The 26,274-nt window shown below is 42.4% G+C and overlaps 1 protein-coding gene across 4 annotated transcripts in view; it reads right to left on the bottom strand.

Moving 5' to 3' along the window:
- Window positions 1-26,274, bottom strand: part of ESYT2 (extended synaptotagmin 2) — a 106,093-nt gene that overhangs the window by 76,850 nt on the left and 2,969 nt on the right. The window contains exon 1 of one of the 4 annotated variants that reach the window (XM_074378838.1): window positions 17,241-18,709. The exons of the other annotated variants lie outside the window; for them this stretch is intronic. Coding sequence (XP_074234939.1) covers window positions 17,241-17,255 — 15 coding nt within the window. The 5' untranslated portion in view covers window positions 17,256-18,709. Of the gene's footprint in view, window positions 1-17,240; window positions 18,710-26,274 lie in introns of those variants that run through there. 4 annotated transcript variants of the gene reach the window in all.

Below are 26,274 nucleotides of genomic sequence, written 5' to 3'. Positions count from 1 at the left end.
TGAAGAACGCTTCATGTGTGGGGGGAAAAAAACCCATGCACCTTTTGGTGACTAGAGGTGAAGTGTTTTATTGAATGTGAGAGTAGAAAAATTTTAGATTTTTCCTATTTCTTAAACTAGGCAAAGAAAATATTCTAAGCAAAAATAATTACAAGTCATTTACTGTGGCTAGTTGAGGAGATGGGAGGAGTAATAGGAGAGGAAGCGGGAACATCAGATCATGGCTGATGTTTTCTGCAGGTGCTTTCGGTGCCATTCAGGGGCTGCTGATGTTGCACAGGCAACGGGTGGCACCCACACCTGCAGTGAGACAGTGATGGGGCAGGAGTGTGGGAGGAGCGGGCCCCACGCCTGCAGTCAGACAGAGCGTGGGAGGAGCGGGCCCCACGCCTGCAGTCAGACAGAGCGTGGGAGGAGCGGGCACGCCTGCAGTGTGACAGTGATGGGGCAGGAGCATGGGAGGAGCGGGCCCCACGCCTGCAGTGAGACAGTGATGGGGCAGGAGCGTGGGAGGAGCGGGCCCCACGCCTGCAGTGAGACAGTGATGGAGCAGGAGCGTGGGAGGAGCGGGCCCCACGCCTGCAGTGAGACAGTGATGGAGCAGGAGCGTGGGAGGAGCGGGCCCCACGCCTGCAGTTGAGACAGTGATGGAGCAGGAGCGTGGGAGGAGCGGGCCCCACGCCTGCAGTGAGACAGTGATGGGGCAGGAGCGTGGAGGAGTGGGCCCCACGCCTGCAGTCAGACAGAGCGTGGGAGGAGTGGGCCCCACGCCTGCAGTGAGACAGTGATGGAGCAGAAGCGTGGGGGGAGCGGGCCCCACGCCTGCAGTGAGACAGTGATGGGGCAGGAGCGTGGGAGGAGCGGGCCCCACGCCTGCAGTGAGACAGTGATGGGGCAGGAGCGTGGGAGGAGTGGGCCCCACGCCTGCAGTGAGACAGTGATGGGGCAGGAGCGTGGGAGGAGCGGGCCCCACGCCTGCAGTGAGACAGTGATGGGGCAGGAGCGTGGGAGGAGTGGGCCCCACGCCTGCAGTGAGACAGTGATGGGGCAGGAGCGTGGGGGGAGCGGGCCCCACGCCTGCAGTGAGACAGTGATAGAGCAGGAGCATGGGAGGAGCTGCCTGTAGTATCCCACTCTATTCTGGAATAAACAGAGAAACTCTCTGCACAAGTAACCTTTGAATACAAGTGAACTGTCTCACTGTGTTAGAATTTACACAAGATGGTTTGGAAAATCAAGCCACCTCTTAGTAGTGATATTCCATCAAGGCATTCAATAGTTCTGACGTTTTAATTTATGAGTGATTATTCCAAAGTGCCAAAGAAATTGAGAAACAGAATATATATCAAATTTGAACAAAGCAAATCTGTTACCAAATTTTAAATTCTGTTTACTAAGTCAAAAATCTGCTTCTCACTAATACATATTCATAAACATTTGCTTATGTTGCATAAAACAGAATCTAAAGTGGCACAAACATCACAGAGAAAGACTGGTTCGTACAGGGATCCTAAAAAACACGGTCCTACGTCACACAGGAACACAGGAACACGTATTTGGTTTTAAATCTTATCTTTCAACTTGAAAAAAAGACTCAGGGCCAGGTGCAGGGGCTCATGCTGGTAATCCCAGCAGTTTGGGAGGCCAGGACAGGTCAGGAGTTCAAGACCAGCCTGGTCAACACAGTGAAACCCCATCTCTACTAAAAATGTGTAAGTTAGCTGGGCGTAGTGGTGGGTGCCTGTAATCCCTGCTACCTGGGAGGCTGAGGCAGAAGAATCGCTTGAACCCAAGAGGCAGAGGTTGCAGTGAGCCGAGATCGCGCCACTGCACTCCAGCCTGGGCAACAGAGCTAGACTCGATGAAAAAAAAAACAAAACAACTCTTAAGTTCTTATTATAAAACAAATTTTTATATTTATATTATTTCTATGAACTAGAAATAATCATTGTATGATTAAAGATTCTATTATATTTGAATTGACACCACCTGTAAAAATCTTTTAATGTTATCTTTTAAAAGAACAAAGGCATATTTTAGATTCTAGTATGCTGCTATTACTGAAGTTGTTTTGTTTAGAAAAATTAAAACAAACATGCAAAGACAGAATATTGAACTGTGCTCCAGGAACTCTTGTTTAATCCTCACCAGAACCTTTTAACAATTACTGGCTCCATCTAACAGATAACAAAATGCCTCAGGGGAACAGGTAGAATAAAGATATCCAGATCCAAAGGACTCCAGAGTCCTTCCTGTTATGTCCTGCTGAAGTATACAGGATGGAACTGACATAAACGGTCAATTTTTTTTTGACAATTAAATCATATTCTTCCCATTTCCAAACATTAAAAAAAAAATTGGGAGCTAACATTTAAAATAAAAATAAAATAAAATAAATGTATTTCTTCCAACAACACTCTCCTTGAAGACCAGTATTAAAAATTAGAACTTGCATAGGATTTTATTGTTCATAAATTCCATGTCCTATGCATGATATAAGCATTTTTTTTTTTTTTTTTTTTTTTTTTTTTTGAGGTAGAGTCTCACTCTGTCACTCTGGCTGGAATGCAGTGGTGTAATCTTGGCTCACTACAACCTCCGCCTCTGGGTTCAAGCGATTCTCCTGCCTCAGCCTCTCAAGTAGCTGGGACTACAGGTGCCCTCCCAGCGCAACTGGCTAATTTGTGTAGTTTTAGTAGAGACGGGGTTTTGCCATGTTCACCACGCTGGTCTCAAACTCCTGGCCTCAAGTGATCCTCCCACAAGTGCTGACAGGTGGGAGTCACCATATCCAGCCGAAGTAAGCATTTTTAATTACAAAAAAAAAGGTACAGGAGGTACTTCACAGGGAACGTAGAAGAGTAATTTTTAAATTCCATTAGGCTTTGTAACACTGAAACATGCGGTTATCAATTAATCCTGTTGACTCATTCCTTTTCTAAAGTAGAAACCTAGAGTAAGTTTAGATAGGTAATGTGAGAAAATACAAAGATGCTATGTCTAATTCTATTACACCTGAGGCACTGCTGATTTAATAACTTTAAAATTTAAAACATAAACTGATAAAATGATTCTTTTAGAAACAAAACACCATTAAACCTGAAATCATGAACTTGTGAATCAAGTCCATTTACTCAAGATTCTTCCTCATTCCAAGAAGGATTTGAGCTTTGCTCAATGCTGCATAATCCTTTAGGTACTATTTTAAAAAGAAAAAAACAAAACACACAAAGTTCTTACTTGAAGCAATGGCTGGTTGCAGGGAAGAATTCTTTCCCTCTCTTGGACCACAACTAAAGGGGAAGGAAGAAGGAATCTGAGCCACTGGCACAGCATCCGAGAGTGTGCCCGGGGGCAGGCCCCACCAGCACAGGTGGGCGTCAACCCCACTGTTCCCAGAGCACACCTAAGTCACGGGGTCACCCATTCACTGGCCATCTGAAAACACCAACCTTCCTACACCATGTGGCAAGTCTACTTTAAGCCTATAAAATGGAAAAAAAAAAAAAAAATCTAAGCAGGTAGCTTTGTTTCCTTGTCTGAAATCCACAGAATCTCAAAAACAGAATAGATACGGCGAAGAGGACAGGTGAACCACGGCTCTACAAGAGCATGAGGCGCCTCTTCTCTATCAGTTACACGGCAAGAGAAATCGGAGACTCTGCTTTCTAGAAGCCTTTGTGCGAGCAACACGCCACACTCTGACTTGGGAGCGCGCAGCATACTGCAGGTTTACTTTGACAGACGTGGCTGGCATTCACAGAATTCAGTCCAGGGAAATATAAACTAAATACGCTAAATATTTAAAATGTTTTGTATTGTTCTGTCTGCATATGAAGTAAAGTCGGTGCAAATGGTCAAAAAGGCTTGCAGAAAGTTACAACTGCCCAGAAAATGTTGGTTCACATGCAGCACAACCAAAGGGAGTCTGAGGTTCTAACACACACACAACACATTCCTGGAGCAGCCGCGACTCGGGACGGCTGATAAAGGTGAGGAGCATGAGAAACCCAAGACTCCATTCAGTGCTTTCCAAGAAGGCTGGTGTCCTACACTGGAGGGGAGAGAAGCACTTACGTGGTGCCTGGGGAAAAGCAACTCAGAACCACCTCTTCATATTATCAGATTACGATGAGAAAAAAATATTCGGGACAGAATTCCTGACAGTGGACAAGACTTCCAGGCACACGGTGTTTAAATGTTTAGAACTGCAAGCCATGAAGATCTGACAGAGCACCTGTTACCTCTCCACACCAGTGGGATCTCTGCTCGCCCCTTCAGCTGGGCTGCTGAAGTTAGCAGAGGAAAGTGACTTAAATGTAATTTGGTACCAACACAAATCTGTGCCTTCTCATCTTTGTATAATCAAATGCCTTTACTCATCTCCCAAACTATCTATCCCTCCTCAAGATCCTGAAATCCTAACTGCCCGTCTCCTGTGTTTTGTAGAGACTTTGGTCAGTATTCACGGAAACTGAAAAAGCAGGTCAGAAATCTTAATAATGGTATTTTTTTCAAAGACATTAGAATGCTTTATCCAAATAGCTGCTTCTGCAAAGAAAGTATTCAAGGTTAGGAAGGTAGACAGGAATCTAAAAACATCTGTCAATTCTGTAATAAACTGTCACAGTATGGTCAAATTACTACTTTAAATAGTAAAAGGAAATTATCCCAAACACCCGTTTTAATCTATTTCTTGTCTACATAAAAAGCAAGCAATCGGCCTGTAATCCCAGCACTTTGGGAGGCTGAGGCAGGTGGATCACAAGGTGAGGAGATCGAGACAATCCTGGGTAACACGGTGAAACCCTATCTCTACTAAAAACACAAAAAATTAGCTGGGCGTGGTGGTACATGTCTGTAGTCCCAGCTACTTGGGAGGCGGAGGCAGGAGAATCACTTGAACCTGGGAGGCAGAGGTTGCAGTGAGCCAAGATCATGCCACTGCACTGCAGCCTGGGTGACAGAGCGAGACTCCATCTCGGGGAAAAAAGAAAGAAAGAAAGAAAAAGAAATACAAACAAAAAAGCAGGCAATCAATTAATTCACATAGTAAATAAAGCAACTGATCTTCTACAAAACCCACAAGGTTGTTAATTTTCTCTCTTCGATTACTGCAACAGAGTAACTGGATACACCAAAAAGAACGCTTTGGTGCAGTGACATTGCTTAAAAATCCATCTGTTTAAGGTCATTTCTTAACAGAAAACATTTTCAAAGTTCTCCCCAGTGATTTTTACATTAATGAGAAACTTCACTAGGAAATCTGAAAAGACACTAATATCCCTAAAGTTTTTAACTGAGAACACAGGCAGTGATCAGTCACTCCTTGACTGCCTCACCACAAACCAAACGGTGTTGTCTACCAGGGCTACAGCAAATTGTTGCTTTCTTTTTTTTTTTTTTTTTTGAGACGGAGTTTCGCTCTTGTTGCCCAGGCTGGAGTGCAATGGCGCGATCTCGGCTCACCGCAACCTCCGCCTCCCGGGCTCAGGCAATTCTCCTGCCTCAGCCTCCTAAGTAGCTGGGATTACAGGCACGCGCCACCACGCCCAGCTAGTTTTTTGTATTTTTAGTAGAGACGGGGTGTCACCATGTTGACCAGGATGGTCTCGATCTCTCGACCTCGTGATCCACCCACCTCGGCCTCCCAAAGTGCTGGGATTACAGGCTTGAGCCACCATGCCCAGCCTGTTGCTTTCTTATGTCACCTAAAACTCCTAACAGTTTAAAATAAGGACTGCCTGCCAACGAGAGGTATGATGGCTGAGCCACAGCTGTGATGACCATGGGCCCCAGGGACGCACGGCTCTTCTGGGCTGAAGGAGAAGAGCAGTAGCAGGGCCTGTGCTTACACACGCGGTATAGAAGTACTGGCCTAGAGAAAGAAGGCTTCCACGCTATTTTCAACACTTTGTTGCTATTTCTTCATTGTACAAGTGACCATTATCTATTTTTGTAAAAGAGAGTAAAAGAAAAATTTAAAAACGTTTATCCCAGCATACCTTCCATAACAAAGCTGTCTAAATTACTTGAAATCCAATTCTTAGTTTTAATGTATATTTGAACGTACCCTGAATTTCATGTGACATCTGATATAGAATCATTTATCCATTTATTTTTGAAAGGAGTTAAATCCCTTTTCAATGCATGCGTGAAGTGACTGGAGAATTTTAGCCAGGACTAATATTCAATGGCAGAGTCAAAACAAGAACGCCTCATAGCTTCTACTCAGAACAGAATCTCTCTTCATGAAAACACTAATGTCGACAGACTTAATACCTTACATATAAACACATGCCTATGAATAGTATTTTCCCAAGATTTGAAGCATATTCTCACAACAGTCTGAAGTCCTTTAGACATTTTCCTGTCTCTGCTTTTAGCAAGAAAAGTCACGTAAGTAAATTATTTGATGATTTAAGCTGAAGTTCTAGCACGAGTTACATCAGTAACACAAGTTAAAACGAGCCCAAGAGTAGGAAATCTGTCTTCTCATCTCCTTCACTAAAACACCTGAGACAATCTGGTTGTTTTTATCTTAAATTTAAATCAAATGAATATTAATTCAAATTTACATGCTTATCTTTTGACTGGAATGGATTAAAAGATAGATGGGCAACTGCAGCACTGAATTGCATATATTTTGTATACTATCTAAAATCAATCCAGCTTTTTGTGACGCTCTATATATACAGTGTATATAGTTTATTCTAATATACATATAAAAAGAGAAACTATATGAGATTGTAAAAACAGGGTTATATAAAATCCCTTATAATTACAGAAGTGACAGGAATACTAAAAATCTATCTACATGGATTCAGAAGTAACACTGGATTTATGATTTATGAATTTTATATTTTCAGAAATAAGTTTATATATCTCCTAAGAGCTTAACTTTATTCTCGTGCAGATAGTAAATTATCTCGTTATGAGAAGGAAGTCAGAAATTTACCACCCTAAAACCTGTTTTCTTTTTAATTCTTTATTTGTACACAATGAAGAAACAGTAAATAATCAGGCATGTGAAAACACTAGGACTTTTTTCCTGAATATGGCCATTACTGGATGCTTGACACCCAGGCTGCAGAACATCTTTCCCGGGTATAGCCTGTGTGCCACACTGCTGTTTGCTGTTACACATTCCCTATCAACTGTCAGACAGGAAATACACGGGGCACTTGTGGGCCGTGAGGTCTCTGTCACAACTATTCAACCACAGTGGTGTGTTGACTAATAAGCATGGCTGTGTTCCAACAGAACTTTAATATGTCACTGAAATTTGAATTTCATAACATTTTCACCTGACACAAATTACTTTCCTCCAGCTATTAAAAAATGTAAAAGCTATTCATTGGCCGTAAAAACAAACAGGAGGCCAGGCCATGAGCTGGGCTTGCTGCCCGCTGAATGGGACACGCGCACACCGGCAAAAGGACAGCACTGCAGGGCGGGGCCGTGCGGCCTCCCAGAGAGCAGGCCCCGCAGCTCCAGGTGCAGAAAAATGTCTGCCAAACATTCCTTTTTTTATTGTAAATGCCCCAAATCTTAAAATTGGGGTAACTAAAGAGTTTGAAAACTGAACCCACTGACCTCCAATTTGTTACCTATTTACAGACATTCCCTACTTATCTACATTGCTACTTTCTGGGACTTCGGTTACCCGCAGTCAACCAAGGTCAGAAAATACTAAATGGAAACTTCCAGAAATAAACAATTCATCAGTGGCATGCTGTTCTGAGTAGGGTGATGAAATCTTACCCCATCCTGCTGGAGACATGAGCCCGCTCTGCCCAGCATGTTCACATGGCACGTGCTCCTATCCCCTCACCTGAGCTGTCTTAGTGATCAGCTCAAGTGTTGTGGTATTGCTGAGCTCGTGTTCAAGTCAACCTTATTTTACTTAATGATGGCCCAAAATATATGAGTAGTGATGCTGGCAATTCAGAGAAGCCATAAGCTTCCTTTAAGTGAAAAGGCAAAAGTTCTTGACTTGCTAAGGAAAGAAAAAGTATCACACGCTGAGGTTGCTTAGATGTAAGAACAAATCTTCCATCTGTGAAACTCAAGAAGGAAAAATAATTTCATGCTAGTTTTGCTGTCACATGTCAAACTTTAAGATGGAAAAGGCATTCAATTTGTGGCTGGGGCCTGACATAGTGGCTGACACCTATCCCAGCACTTTGCCTGTAATCCCAGCACTTTGGGAGGCTATGCTGGGTGTATCACTTGAGGTCAGGAGTTCAAGATCACGCTGGCCCACAGAGCAAAATCCCATCTCTACTAAAAAAAAAAAAAAATTCAGCCAGGCATGGTGGTGGGAGCCTGTAATCCCAACTACTTGGGACGGGCTGAGGCACGAGAATTGCTTGAACTGGGGAGGCAGAGGTTGCAGTGAGCTGAGATAGCGCTACTACACACCAGCCTCGGTGACAGGAGACTCTGTCTCAAAAAAAAATAATAAATCAACACATAAATTTGTGGGTAGAAGAAAAAACAGCTCTTCTAATTGACAGCAATTCGGTTTGGTACTACCCCATTTTACTGAGGGTCTTGGAAAACATACCACACAGATAAGAAAGGACTATTGTAGTAAACTTTGGATCACATTAACCCAATTAAAAAATGGGCAAAAGTGGCTGGGGGCAGTGGCTCACACTTGTAATCCTAGCACTTTGCTAGGCGGGCAAATCAAGAGGTCAGGAGATTGAGACCATCCTGCCCAACGCAGTGAAACCTCGTTACAAAAATTACTAAATTACAAAATTACTTATTACAAAAATTACTAAGAATACAAAAATTAGCTGGGTGTGGTTACACATGCCTGTAGTCCCAACTACTTGGGAGGCTGAGGCAGGAGAATTGCTTGAATCTGGGAGGTAGAGATTGCAGTGAGCCAAGACTGCGCCACTGCACTCCAGACTGGTGACAGAGCGAGACTCCCTCTCAAAAAAAAAAAAAAAAAAAAAAAAAGGTATTTATATAAACACTTCTCCAAAGAGGATATAAAATGGCCAATGAGCATGGGAAAAGATGCTCAACATTCTCAGTTAGAGAAGTATCAATCAAATCACAATGAGATATCACTTTGTGTCCACTAGGATAGTTAAAATAAAAACGTAGACAACGTTAAATTCAGCCTAAAGCTGCCTCCTTACATATTATTTTAAGTTCAGCCTAAAGGTTTCCTAACTGGATGTGTAATCAGACTGAGCCTAATGCCAATCATCAGGTTTCAGCCAATCACAGGCAGCCAACTGTTCAAACCACATCAAAGTAAGGCAAATGCAGAACTGTAACCCAGCTGGCTGTTTCTGAACCTCACTTTCTTTTTCTGCTCATAAATGTTCTTCCACCACATGGATGCACTGCAGCCTCCCTGAACCTATTCTCATTCAAGGCCTGCCCAATTCGTGAATTGTTCTTTGCTCAATTAAACTACGTTAAACTTAATTTGTCTGAGCTTTTCATTTTAACAAGAAGTTTTGATGAAGACATGGGGAAATCGAAACTCTCATTTGTTGCCAGTGGTAACCCTCTGAAAAACAATTTAGCAGATCTTCACAATATGTAAACACAGAGGTACCGTATGACCCACTCTACCCACAGGTATATACACAAGAAAAAGGAAAACACACATCCAGATTAAAATTGTACATGAATGCTCACAGCAGCATGATTTATATTTGCCAAAAAGTAGAAACAACTCAAAGGATCACTACTTAATAAACAGCTAAACAAAATGCAGCCTTTTCATACAACAGAATTATTTGTTAATACAAGGAAACAAAACACTAATATGTGTTACATTATCTAGTAATTGAAAGAAGTGGGTCGGGCATGGTGTGTGTCATGTCTATAATCCCAGCACTTTGGAAGGCTGAGAGGCAGGAAGATCACTTGAACCCAGAAGTTCGAGAGCAGTCCAATACAGTGAGATCCCATCTCTTGCGTGCCTGTAATCACAGCTACTAGGAGGCTGAGGCAGGAGAACTGCCTGAACCCAGGAGGCGGAGGCTGTGGTGAGCCTAGATAGCGCCATTGCACTCCAGCCTGGGTAACAAGAGCGAAACTCCAACTCAAAAAAAAAAAAAATTAACTGTGCACGGTGGTGCACACCTGTGGTCCCAACTGTTCAAGAGGCTCAGATGGAAGGATCACTTCAGCTTGGGAAGTGGAGGCTGCAATGGGCTATCATCGCGTCATTGCACTCCAGCCTGGGTGACAGAGCGAGACCTGTCTTGAACAAATATTTTTTTTTAAAAAAAGAAAGAAACTCATCACAAAGATACATGTTGTAAGATTTCATTTACAAAGGATATGCAGGTGCCTTCCTATAGAGACAAAGTGAATTAGTGGGTGGCTAGTGTGGACCTGACGGGGAGAGCAGTGGAGGGGTCTGAGGATTCTGGGCTAACGGGTATAGGCCTTCTTTAGGGAAGACAAAAGGTTCTACTAAGAAATTTTGGTGATGGTTGCACATTCATGAGAAAATACTGAAAAATAGTTAATTGCATGGTTTAAATGGCTGGACTGCATGGTACGTGAATTATATCTCAATACAGCTGTTTTAAGAAAAGAAAAAAAGAAAGAAAATTAAAATTAAGGAAAAGAAATGAATATCTCAATCTCTAAAACACATACTGCTTTTACCATGGCCCACTGACTTTAGTCAGATACTTCCCCAAATAATAACAGAACAAAGTAAGTAAAGCCAGAGGACCAGCAGTAAATCAGTGGCCTAATTCAGAGCTCCTTGTTCATGGCTTAACCAACCAACAAAGGTACCTCAGCGATCTATCTGGTCCTTAAAGAGCATATGGCTCAGCCTCAATGATAAATGAGGGGCAAAGCCATTCCACTGTGAGTCCCAAATTATCTGCCAAATCAGTTAAACACTGAGAAACACATCAGAACTATTTGGTGAGACCATAAAGATGAACCCCACACACACCTGAAAACACAGGAGCACACAGGCACATGAACACAAGCTCACGCACACGTGCACAGCCTGCCAGAGCTCACGCACACACCTGAAAACACTGGGAACACTGCAGGATTCAGGGGAGGTGGAGACCACAGAGTAGGGAGTCAACTTCACGTGGCTGTTCTTCTAGGTTGTGCTACAAGAGGTTGAGAAATCCAGAAAAATGTGGCTGAGATTTCAAGAAGACAGCAGGGCTGATGGCTGTCTCGGGAGACTGGCGGGACAAGAACTGGAGTCTGGTCAGTTGAACAACCAGAACCTGAAGGGCCCAGATCCCTGAGAGAGGGAGGCGAGAAGAAGGGTACAAACTCTCTGAAGAGGAGTTTGCTAAGTTCCTAAGCTACCCAGGGCAAGAAGCTAACCTTCAAGGAGCAAAATAGAGCTTTTGGCAAAAGCATGTTGTACTGAGAAAGCACAAACTTGACGTTGGGACAGACCAGGGGGCACGTAGGAAACACTGCAGATTCTGAGTCACAACATCGGGAGGGCTGGGCTTTAGATAGGAAATGATCAGGGGCAGCCAGAGCTTCCGCAGGCGGGCTCCGAATTGCCCTGAAGAAGCCAGCCTGCTCCCACTCTGCCTTCCAAAGGCCACGGGAGTCTCTCTGGAGGAGGACAGGCTTCAGAGCAGGGATGGGCTTGGCCAGCTCCTGCTCATAGCCACTTCCCTGAAACCACTAACTTCCAAGGTGTGAATATTCCCGCCATGGCCAATTTCAAGCTACCAAACGATCTAACTGAATGTGGAGATGGAAGAAATGCACAGTCACGTGAAGGTGGCATGAGTTCATCAACAGGGAAATGTAAGCCAGAGCCACAAATCCCACTTTACATCCACTAGGACAGCAGTAACAATAAAAAACAGAAAAAAACAAGTGTTGGCAAGGATGTGGAGGAAGTCCACATTCATACATGGATGGTGAGAATGTAAAATGGTTTAGGCATTGTGAAAATAGTATGGCATTCGTCAAAATGGTAAATATCAACCCAACAATTCTATTCCTAGGTGTATACTTGGAAGAACTGAAAATGGGTATTCAAACAAAAACTCGTACATCAATGTTTATAGCAGTACCATTCACAACAGCCTCATTTTATAGCAGCAGCATTCACAATATTCAGGTGGAAACAACCCAAATGACCATCCGTGGATGAATGGATCAACAAACTGTGGTGCAGCCGCATACAGGAATATTCAGCTTTAAAGAGATGATACACTGGTGTACACTACAATGCAAATGAACCTCAAAACTACACTATAACTGAAAGAAGCCACACATAGAAGATCACACAGATATTAACAAGCCTCCATTCACATGAAATATCCAGAACAGGTAAAGCCACAGAGACAAAGCAGACACGGTTGCCATGGGTTGGGGGAGCGGAGATGGGGCATGACTGCTAATGGGCACAAAACAGGGTTCCTTTTGGGGCAGAGAAAATGTTTTGGAACCAGACAGAAGTGACAATTACACCTCATGTAAAGGTACTAAATGGCACTGAACTGTGTCATTTAAAATGGTTTTATGTTATCTGAATTTACTGCAATAAGAATAAAACAAAGAAAACAGCTATCAAGCAAAGAAAAGATATACACAAACCTAAAATGTATATTTCTAAGTGAAATAAAACAATCTGAAAAAGCCAATACTTTATAATTCCAATATATGACATTCTAGAATGGGCAAAACGATGCGATCAGTGAGCACAGGCAGACGGAGAAGAAGTGCTGAAACGCAGATTTTTTAGGGCAGGGACACTATTTTGTGACACTGTAATGGTTAATTCGTGACATTAACCATTTGTCAAGACCCACAGAGTGCTCCATACAGAGAATAAGCCACACTGTAAACCGTGGGGTTCAGTTAATATTGTTAAATATATCAATGTGGGTTCATTAGTTGTGACAAATGTAGGACAGGAAATTGTAAGGGATGTGGGGGCTCTGTATTATCTGCTCAATTTTTCTGGAAACCCAGAGTTGTTTTGAAAAATGAAGTCTATTAATTTAAGAAAGTGAAAGTGAAGTAAATACCTTTCCAGACAAAAATAGAGAAAATCCACTGCTGGCAGACTTGCACCAAAAGAAATACTAAAGTTAGTTCTTCAGGCAGGAGGAAAATAATCCAGGACAAAATGTGTAACAGCAAGAAAGAAACAAAGACTAGGGACAGCCCTTCTGTTACTAGTCCTGATCACTCTCACAGATCAAAAACATTTCAAAAATATATGGCAGTCTGGTTGTCACCTCATAATGTATTTAAGAATGCTGATAGTATATAAGCTTAAAACACCCAGAGAAGCTCCCACTGGCCAACAAGGAGGCGGGTCATTCACTTGCATTGGTTTTGCTGTTCTGGAAACAGTAACCCGCCACCGCGCTGGCATCTCTGGTGCCTTCCACAAGCACAGGTGTTACAGGCTGGGCACGGAGTACGGCCAGGCGGGGTCACCTGACTTCTACTGGGGTGACTACTGTACAGAGTCTCTCAGACCTTAACTCCTCCTGTAACAGCAGAGACGACACACAATTCTCTCCGGGTTGTAAAAATGACCTGGATGGTGCCGAGTCCCCAGTTCCTCCTCCACTGCCATCGAGAGGAGAGCAGAGAATGCACAGCGGTCTCAGACCTCACAGGTCAAGGGCTGCTTCTGCTCACCTCTGACATTAGCAGGGCTTGTTTCCTTACCTATAAAGCGAAGGTGGCAGGTTAGCTGTGAGTTTTAAATGACTTCTGTGTGAAGAGTTTAGAAGACAGCCTGCAATGAGTGCTAAGCACATTCCCGTTTGATCTCCACAGGATTTCTGTTACACTCCTCCTAGTGCAGTCAGCCCTTGTGAAGCTACGCACACAATCTTCCTCCTCTCTCCCTTGCCTGCCTCCTGTCTCACCAGCGAGGCTCTGGCTTTGCACTGACTCCTCTAGTAACTTCCTTGGGTTTCTTACACCAACATTAAAGACTAAATCTCCCACCCCAGCCCCAGCTTCAAACTACTGCTCCTATCGTTCTAGCATTATTTCTATACCCTGGGGTTGTTGTTCCCATCCCCAGCTCACTCACCTATCTTCCTTCCTCCCCAAAGGTATTCCCATGAGATTCGGGTGTTCCTTCCCCTTCATGCTTAGATCTGTGCCCCCAGTCCCTCTGGATATCCCTGCCAAATGTATCTTGCTAAATCCCCCTTTTAAATAGGGACACATCCCTCTAGTTGGTAGCTGGAAGCTGCCCTGTGTCTAGGGATCAAGCCCCAACTCTTCCGCTCGTGTAACTCATGGTGCTGCTTCCTGTGGTCATCTCAGTTCCCAACAGTTCCTAATCCTTCTTCCCACTGCACAGCTCCTCCTCATCCTCTGTGGATTTGCTTATTCCACCTCTGAAAGACCACATCCAACCTCAGGCACCAGGGCTACAGTAAAAAATGGGGGGAAAAAAACACCTCAGTATTGAATCCAAGATGTGATCCATTATAAGCTGCACCAACACTTTAGGTGCCACTAAGAGCACTGTCCATTAACAATGACACCCTTGTAAAATAAATCTGATTTCTGAGATGTTAAGGCACAGGAAAAGTGCTAGAACTGAGCCTTCCTGGCTCCTGAATGCTCCAAGATACAGGGTTGTATGGGAAGCTGAGTAACAGCCCTCAAAAGATGGTCACGTCCTAATCTCTGGAATTTGTGAGTGTTGCCTTATACAGCAAAAAAGAATGCTGCAGATGTGATAAAATAAAAGTTCTTTGGTGGTGGTGGTGGATTACCCATGGAGGCCCTAAATGCAATCCCCAATATTCTTAAAAAGGGAGGAAATTTCGCCTTGGCAACACAGTGAGACAAAAAATTTTTAAAATTAGCAAATTAGCAGGCCGGGCACGGTGGCTCACGCCTGGAATCCAAGCACTTTGGAGGCCAAGGCGGGCGGATCACCTGAGGTTGGGAGTTCAAGACCAGCCTGACCAACATGGTGAAACCCCTTCTTAAAAAAATAATAATTAAAAAAAAAATAAAAATTAGCAAATTAGCTAATCTAATTTGCTAATTAAGCTATCTGCAGGCCTGTAGTCCCAGATACTCAAGAGGCTGAAGTGGAAGGGGTTCTTGAGTCCAGGAGATCAAGACTGCAGTGAGCTATGATCATGCAACTGCACTCCAGCCTCGACCCTTGTCTACGGAAAAGAAAAAAAGAGGGAGGAACAGAGGTTTGACAAAACAGAAAGCAGAAAAGCCCTATGAGGCTGGAAGCAGCTGCCGGCTCTGTCTGAAGGGAGAAGGGCTTGCAGCTATGGAATGCGGCAGGCTGAGAAGCTAGAAAAGCAGGAAAAGCTTCTCCCTGGAGCCTCCAGAGTGCATGACCTGCCCGGCCCTTCATTTTAGCCCAGGGGGATTGATTTTGGACTTCTGGCCTCCAGAACCATTAGAAGATAAGCATGTTGTTTGAAGCCACCAAGTTTATGGCACTTTGTCACAGTGGCCCTAACACAGAGCAAGAATGACCATGTCATCGTTTCCCTACTGCTCCAGGAATGATGTTAACATCTACGGAGCATTTCTTTTAAAACTTCGCTTCACACACAACACCATTCGTTATTACATGAAATCAATTCATGGATAAATTCCAAGATCTTTATATGTGCGAGGAGGAACAAGGGAGGAATAAGTAGGAATAGTATTGTTACTTTGTATTAGATTATGTTTGGGGTTTTGGTTTCAAAATTCCAGCACTCAGATATTAAGGCAGACACTGTTAACAAATTTTACTTATGCACTTAGTAGCCATTTAAAGACTTGTAACACAAATGAAACAAGTTAATGATCTCAGTAGGCTCTGATTGTGTATGAATGTCAACATCAGCTTTATATAACAACTTACAAATTGGGTACCAAGTAAAACCAAAAGTAAAATTCTATACCCCCAACTAAGTGAACAGTCCCTCCTCTCTGCCAGGGGCATTCCAAAGTTAACCTGTAAAACTACTTTAGGCCATGATGGTGGGGGGAGCATCAGACACACCTCATTACAATTACCATCAACACAGACCTTAAGACTGACACAACAGACTCCAAGTCTGACAGGAAACATTTATCATCTATTTATTCTCTCTGAAGCCTGCAGGTAGCAGGCTTCATCTGTACAATGAAACCTTGGTCTCCACAAGGTAATCCATACATTCCTTTCTATTGATTCCAGGTCTCTAGACAGCAACTCAACCAACTGCCAGTCAGAAAAATCTTTGAGTCCAGCTATGATCTGGAGCGCCCCTGCCCCAGACCGGCTTCCAGTTGTCCCACATTTCTAAACCAATGTACAGCTTACATGTATTGATTTATACCTTATGTCTCCCTAAAACTTACAGGTCAACCACCTTGGGCACATTAACCCTAGCAAAATGAAATACTAAATTAATTGAGACTTGTTTCAGATACTTTTGGTTTACAGATTAAACTAAATGCTTTTAAAAATATGTAACAAAATTTCATAAAAAAAGGTGAAAGTATCATTCAGATTAATAATTTTAGCAATTTGATACTGGTTCTTGAAATGTGAGCACCATACCCAAAAACTAGCATATAATGTATACTCCAGTATAATATTTATGGCATAAAGCAAGTCAGATAATGTTCTCCTCCCTTGTCACTGGATTTAATTTCTACAGATCTACCTTATTCTGGGAAACTTAAAACGTATCAATTCCTCAGACATAAACAGAAGGAAACAACTTCACATGATACATGTTAAAATTAAACTATTACAACCGACCCCGAAATACGATGTGCACTTTCAAAACCCCACTTTTTAGTCACTAACCAGCACTTATTTGGACAAGGAAGTTAATGAATATTAGAATAATTAAATGTTATATATATGTACAAAATGGAAAATTAACTATCATTATCTATGGCATCAGGGTGTCTCCCGGAAGTGGAGCCAAGAAGGATGAGCCATGTCCTTGGAACAGTATTTGTTTTAAGGATGAAGACACAGAGCAAATCAAGGCAAGGAAGACAAGTGACAGTGTAGGCTCCTCGGATATTCTTTTAGGGATATACAGAGAAAAAGTGAGAGAAAGTGAAATTTTAAGGCATACATACTTGCAAGTGTTAATAATAACAAAGCATTATGGTAGATAAATTCTTAGCAACAACATAAACAAACCACAGTGGAACAGAAACAAAGAAAAACCCCAGGGCTCATCTGTTCCATTTCAGCAGAAGTGGGGGAGGGAGGTAGCAAAGGCTACACCAGGACTTGCCTGCAAGGGGAGCATCGGTCACAGCTGTGCGTCTTCGGGCCTGTGACTCAGATGGCTGACCTGAGGACACGTCTCACTGCCTGCTGTCCGCCCATGTCCAGTGTGACTGGCTTCTCCCCATTCCACCTCATAACCACAGCACAGAGTCAGGCTCAACCCCCATGAAACCGGAGAGGAAACAAGGTTCTCTAAAAGTTGTGCCTGACTCACCCAAGGGCACGGTGTTAGAAAGGGGTGGGTCTCAGGGCGGAACCCACACACACCAGAACTAGGGGCCCAACTGTGGGCTCTGCAGAGACGGTGGGAGTCTCAAAGCTAACCAGACACCAGCAGCCATGCCTCAGCACACCCCACAGGGATGAAGGCAGCCCACTCAAACAGCCACTGGGCACGTGACTGGTCACATCCAGGCAAGGACAAACCAAATCAGCGAGTCATCTCAGGAACCTCAAAGTAGCCATCACTCAATTATACTACACGAAACCACTGCAGTTAAAAATACTTGTAACTGTTAACAAATTTTAATATACCAACACAGCACAGGGAAGAAAAGCCATCTGAATCTGTGACTCATTATGGAGGGAATGTTTTCTTCCAAAGGTTATTCAGATAAAAAGCGATGGGGATAAATCTTCTGTCTTTTAATATCATACCATGCAAAAACAAACACTGCCTTCCATGGCCAGACTTTTGCTTATGAAATTAACATGCCAGTCTAATGAGTTCAAAAATAATGCATATATCCTAGACACAGATCTAATAAATAGCTCAAGTAAGTTAAGTATTCATAACTTAAAAAGAGTAGGAAATTAAATATCTCAAATTCTATTTTTATCTCTTCTCAACAATCTAGTTTTTCAAATGTCTATCAGACATCATTTAAATAAAGCCTGGTAGTTCCACAAGGCAGATGATACTGCAATAGTCAAACTCATATTACTGAAGAATAACATAATATCCATAATACAGCATTTAAGAAAGGAGGATACTATACACACACATATACATCCAAACATGTCATTAAAAGATGAGGAAAATCCACCAAATGTTGCCAATGGTGATCACTAGTAAGTAGAATTGCAGGTGACTTTTCTCCTCTTCATTCTTCTCCAAAGCTTATTCTTCAATGAGCATGCTTTCTTCTCAAATCAGAAAAATTATGTTTTTAAAACCTGTCTAGCCATAAACTAAGAAATGAAGAAAAATACAAGTGCATGTTCATTAAAAATAGAAAGATGGAGACTTCACTATGTAACTGAACAAATTTTTAAAAAGAATCAAGCTGTTTCAACAATGTTACAAGTCATAAAGGAAGTGTAATGAAAACCATCATATTAGTATTTCCACAGCTGCTGTTGGTATGGTTATTCACCAATTCTAGTATGCGGTCACCAGGCACAAAACTAAAGTTGTTACCCCAAAGGACACTGCTGCTGTGGATACACAAGAGCAAGTGGGCTGTGCTTCTTACTTTGTACTGATACTTTCCCCTCCCTCCCTCCTTCCCTCCCTCCTTCCCTCCCTCCTTCCCTCCTTTTTTTTTTTTTTTTTTTAATGTTAGAAAGGGATTCTTTTTATTGCTGTTGTTCTGTCGCCCAGGCTGGAGTGCAATGGCACAGTCTCAGCTCACTGCAACCACTGCCTCCCAGTTCAAGTGATTCTCTTGCCTCAGCCTCCCGAGTAGCTAGGATTACAGGCGTGTGCCACCACACCTGGCTAACTTTTGTATTTTTAGTAGAGATGGGTTTTCACCATGTTGGCCAGGCTGGTCTCGAACTCCTGACCTCCTGATCTGCCTGCCTCAACCTCCCAAAGTGCTGGGATTACAGGCGTGAATCACCGCGCCCAGCCATGTATTGATACTTTGATCTAGACACTGCTATAATCCGTTAAACCCTATTCAATTTATAATTTTCCACCAACTACCATTACAGATGGTTTGGTATTTTAGATGGTATTAACACATTTTTTCTCGGATTTTTTAAAAAAATGAATATGTATTACTTTTACTAAAAGAATGGGGGAGAGTCTAGAGATATCAGCCAAAGGATAGAACATTTCAATTATGAGGAATAAATTCAAGAGATCTATGGTACAACACTGTAACTATAGCTGGCAATGATGTCATATATTCTTGAAAAATCAGATTTTCTAGTGTTTCTCCACCAAAAATGGTTAAGCATGTGACATAATACATTTGTTAATTAGCTTGATTTAGCAAATTCCACAATGTATACATTTTCAAAACAGGCTGAACACACTAAAAATAATACTTTTATCAGTTAAAGAATAACAATAGCCAGGTGCAATGGCTCATGCCTGTATTCCCAGACCTTTGGGAGGTACACGCCAGAGGATCGCTTTTTCAAGACCAGTCTGGTTAACTTGGCGAGACCCCCTCTCTACAAAAAAATTTTTTAAAATTAGCGAGGTGTGGTGGTGCATGCCTGTAGTCCAAACTACTAGGGAGACTGACCTGGGAGGGGTAACAGCCCAGCAGTTTGAGGCTGCAGTGAACTATGATTGTGCCACCTGCACTCCAGTCTGGACAACAGAGCAAGACTTTGTGTCAAAAATAAACAAATAACAATTTTTTTAAAAAAACCCACCAATTCATACCATAACTAAAGCTAGGATTAAACAGATTTGTTGTGTTATTGCCAGTTGGTAAATTTCTGAGTTTAAGGCCTTGTCTGACACATATTTTGTGTCACCAGCACCTAGCACAGTACCTGGAACATAGCACCTAGAACATAGCAAATTCCTAATAAATGTTCATAAATTCATACTCATTTTTAAACCTTACATATAAATTGGGCTAGTTTCTTAAAATGTGATCCAGGAAAAATTCAGAAAAATAAATAGTTTGCTTTAACAAACATTATAGAACTTTAAAAACAGTTAAGAAAAATACATGAAGAAAAAAATCAGTGACAGGGAAAAAGACTCAGGAAAAAGCTCCATAAATAAAACGTGCTTTATGGAAAAATGATCCCATGCAAAAGACAACTACCACCATATTCACCATCTGTGTAAGAACTATGCCCCACCCAACTCCAAAAGAACATGAGGTGACTCAGTGTTCAAGGCACAATAAGATCATTGAGAGTAAAAGAACATCATCTATTTGAAGAAAGGTGCGATGGGTATTCCCAGCTATTACAGTAGTACAGGGCCCAACAACTCAGCAATAATTCTGGCTATGAGTTTTCTGGTAGCTACAGCAAGAACAGAACTATACTGCATTACACAGTAGCTTTCCTTTTCTGATTTCACAAGCTTAGATCTGAATACGTCACTGCTTTCACCCCTTATCATGTCCAAACTCTTTCTTAAAAGCATAATAGTATTAACACCCAAGTCCTCACACCATATAGATCACAACTCCCCTGAGGGCCTGGGCCAGCCATCTAGAAGGAGCACTTCTACTCCTCACTCCTGGGGACCTGGGCTGGGGTCTAGTGGGACCACTTCCATTCCTTACTGCTGGGCCCAAAGTCACAAGCTCAGTGCAGCCTCCTACCAGGTGGAAGAGTTACAACCCTACCAGAACTGCCATGGAGTTCCCTCCAGATGAGACAGCTCAGAAATCCACCTTTGCAACCATCCTCTACAAGGCTGCTCACGAGGCTCTGATGCTTCCAACCCACAGAACATGCCCACGATTTCCACCTCATGCACTCTGTATTTCGCTGTTGCCACTGAACACAAGGCCATGCCCTTGGATAGGAATAGCAGCCCTTCCCTAACATGTCCGTAAGTGTATAACACGCCCCCTTATTTACCATCAAGCCCTCCCTGCTCCTTTTTTCGGAACCACCGTGAGACTGGGGGCATTGCCACAGCCTGCCTCCCAGATGCCTGTTCTAACTACTCTGAGAAGAGTGTAAATATGAAGACAGGATGACTTCATACACTTTTGTTGGCACAATACTCTGCATATAGTGGGTCCTGAGATCTTTAAATGAAAAAATAAAATTCCTCTGAGAAAGAATTGTCATAAAAACTGAAAAAGAGGCCGGGCGCGGTGGCTCAAGCCTGTAATCCCAGCACTTTGGGAGGCCGAGGCAGGTGGATCACGAGGTCGAAAGATCGAGACCATCCCGGTCAACATGGTGAAACCCCGTCTCTACTAAAAAATCCAAAAAAAAAAAATTAGCTGGGCATGGTGGCGCGTGCCTGTAATCCCAGCTACTCAGGAGGCTGAGGCAGGAGAATGGCCTGAACCCAGGAGGCGGAGGTTGCGGTGAGCCGAGATCGCGCCATTGCACTCCAGCCTGGGTAACAAGAGCGAAACTCTGTCTCAAAAAAACAAACAAACAAACAAAAACTGAAAAAGATCATGACTTGCCAAACCGTAACAAAATGCAAGAAACCACAAAAGACTACAATGTAATGTATTATATAATACATGATGAAAACACGCTCTAATAGAATGTACCTAACAGGAAACAAACCAATCCATAAGCTAAACTACTCAAACATATGTGATGATTATATACTGACAACTTGAATCGGAATTAAGAGTTTGGAATAACTCACAGAAAAACAGACTTAGATTTTTTATATTTTTGAAGCATGATTTCTATTGTTATGCAATTAAAATTTGTATTTGTTTAAGCCAACATAACACAGTGTCAGTGCTTAAAGTAATACTATAGGCTGGATGTGGTGGCTCACACCTGTAATCAGAGCACTTTGGAAGTGCTGAGATGGGAGAATCACTTGAGCCCAGGAGCTTGAGATCAGATTGGGCAACATAGCAAGACCTTGGCTCTACTACAAGTATTAAAAATATTCAAATAGATTTATAAAATTAAAAAATAAAGCAATATTAGAGCTGGGTACAAAGGCTCACACCTGTAATCCCAGCTACTCAGGAGGCTGAAGCAGGAGGATCCCTTGAGCTCAGGAGTTCCAGGCCAACTTGGGTAACACAGTGAGACTACAGCTCAGAAAATAAATAAATAAATAAAGTAGTATCAGGTTTAAGTTAAAAAATATTTACCTAGTTTTTTTATTCCTATACCTAACACTTTCTTTTTTTTTAGATACCTAACACTTTCTTTTTTTTTTTTTTTTTTTTGAGACGGAGTTTCGCTCTTGTTACCCAGGCTGGAGTGCAATGGCACGATCTCGGCTCACCGCAACCTCCGCCTCCTGGGTTTAGGCAATTATCCTGCCTCAGCCTCCTGAGTAGCTGGGATTACAGGCACACGCCACCATGCCCAGCTAATTTTTTTTGTATTTTTAGTAGAGACGGGGTTTCACCATGTTGACCAGGATGGTCTCGATCTCTTGACCTCGTGATCCACCCGCCTCGGCCTCCCAAAGTGCTGGGATTACAGGCTTGAGCCACCGCGCCCGGCCGGGGCATTAATGTTCTAACTGAATGAAGCACTGAGACCACAGAACTGAAGCAGTGCAACGGTCACATCCTTTCCCCTTTGCGATGCAGCCTCAGTGTGGGTGTAAACAAGAAACCCACAGCAGCATCTCCGTCCGCAGGGCAGTATCTACGATGAGGACTCTAGCATTTCCTCAAACCACATGATCACTCTGGGATTCAGGTGCTAAAGTAGCACTCGTTTAAAATAGCTAAATTGTGGCTCCTGAATTAGCTGTGCCAACTATTTTCAGTTACAAGTCTTCACAACATTTTATTAAAGTATTAAGTCAATGATTAACACTGAGAATAAAAAATAAATATTTGCCCTTTCTTTACATGAGACCACAGGGCAGTATTTTCTTTTATTCATTTGGTTCTTAGACTATTTTGCCTAGAGGTGAATTCTCCTGAACTTCCCAGAAAGGTAATGGGAAGAAAGCTCTCCCCAGAGAAAGTTTGTATACCAAAGTACAGAACAACATAACCAAGGAAGCTAATATGCTTTAATTCTCAATAATCCAAGTATGAGGGTAATAAAAGACCAACTGTCAGAACAGTTAAGTAGTATTATCCATGACAGGTTTGGGTATTTACTTGCGGCCATAGAATCAGCATTTATTGGCAACGGTAAAAGGAGAATAGAGTCAGACATTATTCTATCAAGATCTAGTATTTTAAAATAAATAAAAACAGTAATGATAAATTGCCCTTATTTATCCCTATACAAATTATTCAAAAATCTTCTGTACAGCCCTGAGCATGGTGGCATGCATCTGTAATCCCAGCTACTTAGGAGGCTCACATAGGAGGATTGCTTGAGCCCAAGAGTTCAAGACCAGCCTGGGGAATCCATCGAGAACCACATCTCTTTAAAAAAAAAAAAAAAAAAAAAAGACTGGGTGGCTCACATCTGTAATCCCAGCACTTTGGGAATCCAAGGCTGTGGATCACCTGAGGTCAGGAGTTCGAGAACAACCTGGCCAACATGGTGAAACCCTGTCTCTACTAAAAACACAAAAATTAGCTAGGCATGGTGACAGGCACCTGAAATCCCAGCTACTTGGGAAGCTGAGGCAGGAGAATCACTTGAATCCGTGAGCCGAGATCATGCCACTACACTCCAGCATGGGGGACACAGTAAGACTCAGTCTTGAAAATAAAATAAACTAAAAATAAATAAGAAAAAAAATCTTCTCTTCCTTCATCCAAAGTAGTCTAATTGTCCAGGGCCCATTAACACAGGGTAGACACTTAACAAAAAGCCTTGTCCTCAATTCATCTTTGAAAGGCCTGCCAGGCCTTTAACCTCAACGGCTGCAACATAACTGTTTATGGGAAAACAAGTGAAGAATAATAATACTGTTTATATTAAAGCTGTAGGACCAAACTCCTACAGAATTATCACAGTTACGTGAGAGCCATTTTTCATATCCTAATAGTCTCAATAAAAAACAGTATATAGGCCGGGAGCGGTGGCTCACGCCTGTAATCCCAGCACTTTGGGAGGCCGAGGCGGGTGGATCACGAGGTCAAGAGATCGAGACCATCCTGGTCAACATGGTGAAACCCCGTCTCTACTAAAAATACAAAACATTAGCTGGGCATGGTGGCTCGTGCCTGTAATCCCAGCTACTCAGGAGGCTGAGGCAGGAGAATTGCCTGAACCCAGGAGGCGGAGGTTGCGGTGAGCCGAGATCGCGCCATTGCACTCCAGCCTGGGAAACAAGAGCGAAACTTCATCTCAAAAAAAAAAAAAAGTATATAATTTTTCTCAAAGTATTAATACTCTATCTCATTTCCATATCCAGCATAAGTTTTTACTCAGAAAAAATAAGAAAAGCTGTCAGTGACTATATCCAAAGGTGAGGTTTGGCAATCACTATCTCATTAATTCATGCTTTCCTATGTTTCCACTCTGCTATGAATTCACAGTTGGCAACAATACAGTATGAAGATGAGTATCGTCTTTGGAATGTACAAACACTTCCCGTTCAAGGCAAAACACCAGCCCAAAGTTCAGAAACCCCAAGAATCTATGTATGTACAGTAAAAATCAAAGTACCAGCAAAATTGGCCAGGCATGGTGGCTCACACTTGTAATCCCAGCTCTTTAGAAAGTCTAAGTGGGAGGATCCCTTGGGGCCAGAAGCTTGAGATCAGCCTGGACAACATGGTAAGAACTCATCTTTAGAAAAATGAAAACAGCTGGGCACAGTGGCTCACGCCTAATATCCCAGCATTTTGGGAGGCTAAGGCGAGCAGATCACAATGTCAGGAGTTCGAGACCAGCCTGGCCAATACGGCAAAACCCTGTCTCTACTAAAAATACAAAAATTAGCAGGGCATGGTGGCTCATGCCTGTAATCCCAGCTACTCAGGAGGCTGAGGCGGGAGATTCGCTTGAACCCAGGAGGGATGTCCGAGATCGTGCCATTGCACTCCAGTCTGGACAACAAGAGTGTAATGCTGTCTCAAAAAAAAAAAAAAAAAAAAAAAAAAAAAAAGAAGAAAGAAAACAAAAGAAAAAAGAAAGAAAGAGAGAAAGAAAGAAGAAAACAAAAAACAAACCCAAAGTGCAAGTAATAATTGAAACCTTAACTTTCCTTATTCATGGTTTCTTCTATCATTGATGTGCTCTGACCACCTTCACAACCCCTGCGGCACAGCACAATTTCAGGCACACTTTGAGACCATGCAACCTGCTGGTTTTATTACTAAAATAAAATATATTACACTTTTAATAAACATAATAAAATACATAGTATAACTGAAAGATACATATATATATAATTATTTTTTTTTCTTTTTTTGAGACTGAGTCTCATTCTGTCACCTAGGCTGGAGTGCAGCGGCAGGATCTTGGCTCACTACAACTTTTGCCTCCCAGGTTCAAGCAATTCTCCTGCAAGTGATTCTCCTGCCTCAGCCTCCCAAGTAGCTGGGACTACAGGCTGCACACCTCCATGCCCAACCAATTTAAAAGATACTTTAAAAACCTCTCTAAAACTCCGAACATAATCACTGTCAAGTTACATGTGAATCCTTCAAGAACTGTCTTAAGCAACACAGGCACATTGAAGTCTACCCATGTGTGGTATGGGCTCAGGTACAAATTTGGAATAAACAAGAAAAACATTCTGGAGAAAATACAAATTTTTGGCAGGGTGTGATGGCTCACGCCTGTAATCGAACTTTGGGAGGCCGAGGCGGTGGATCACAACAAGGTCAAGAGATTGAGACAATCCTGGCCAACATGGTGAAACCCCGTCTCTACTAAAAACACAAAAATTAGGTGGGCATGGTGGTACACGCTTGTAGTTCTAGCTACTCAGGAGGCTGAGGCAGGTTAATCACTTGAACCTGGGAGGCAGAGGCTGCAGTGAGCTGAGATCATGCCATTGTACTCCAGCTTGGGCAACAAGAAAGTATAAATTCTTCATCAGATGAACATTATGATTCATCAGTTGAAGTCACACAGATAAAGAACTCAAGAAGATTCTTCGGCTAAATTACTTTTGTACTTTTTTTTTTTTTTTTAAAGATTTTCAGTTCTTCAATAGAGCAGCAACTGCATCTGTTAATTTATCATGAGAAAATAGTCTATTTCACAAAGTATTTTGTTCTGTTTTGCTTGTTTGTTTGTTT

Source organism: Saimiri boliviensis, chromosome 10, assembly GCF_048565385.1.
Source record: "Saimiri boliviensis isolate mSaiBol1 chromosome 10, mSaiBol1.pri, whole genome shotgun sequence".
Classification (NCBI taxonomy): Eukaryota; Metazoa; Chordata; class Mammalia; order Primates; family Cebidae; genus Saimiri; species Saimiri boliviensis.
Note: the sequence above shows the minus strand (reverse complement) of the source record. Positions and strands in the feature narration are given on the sequence as shown.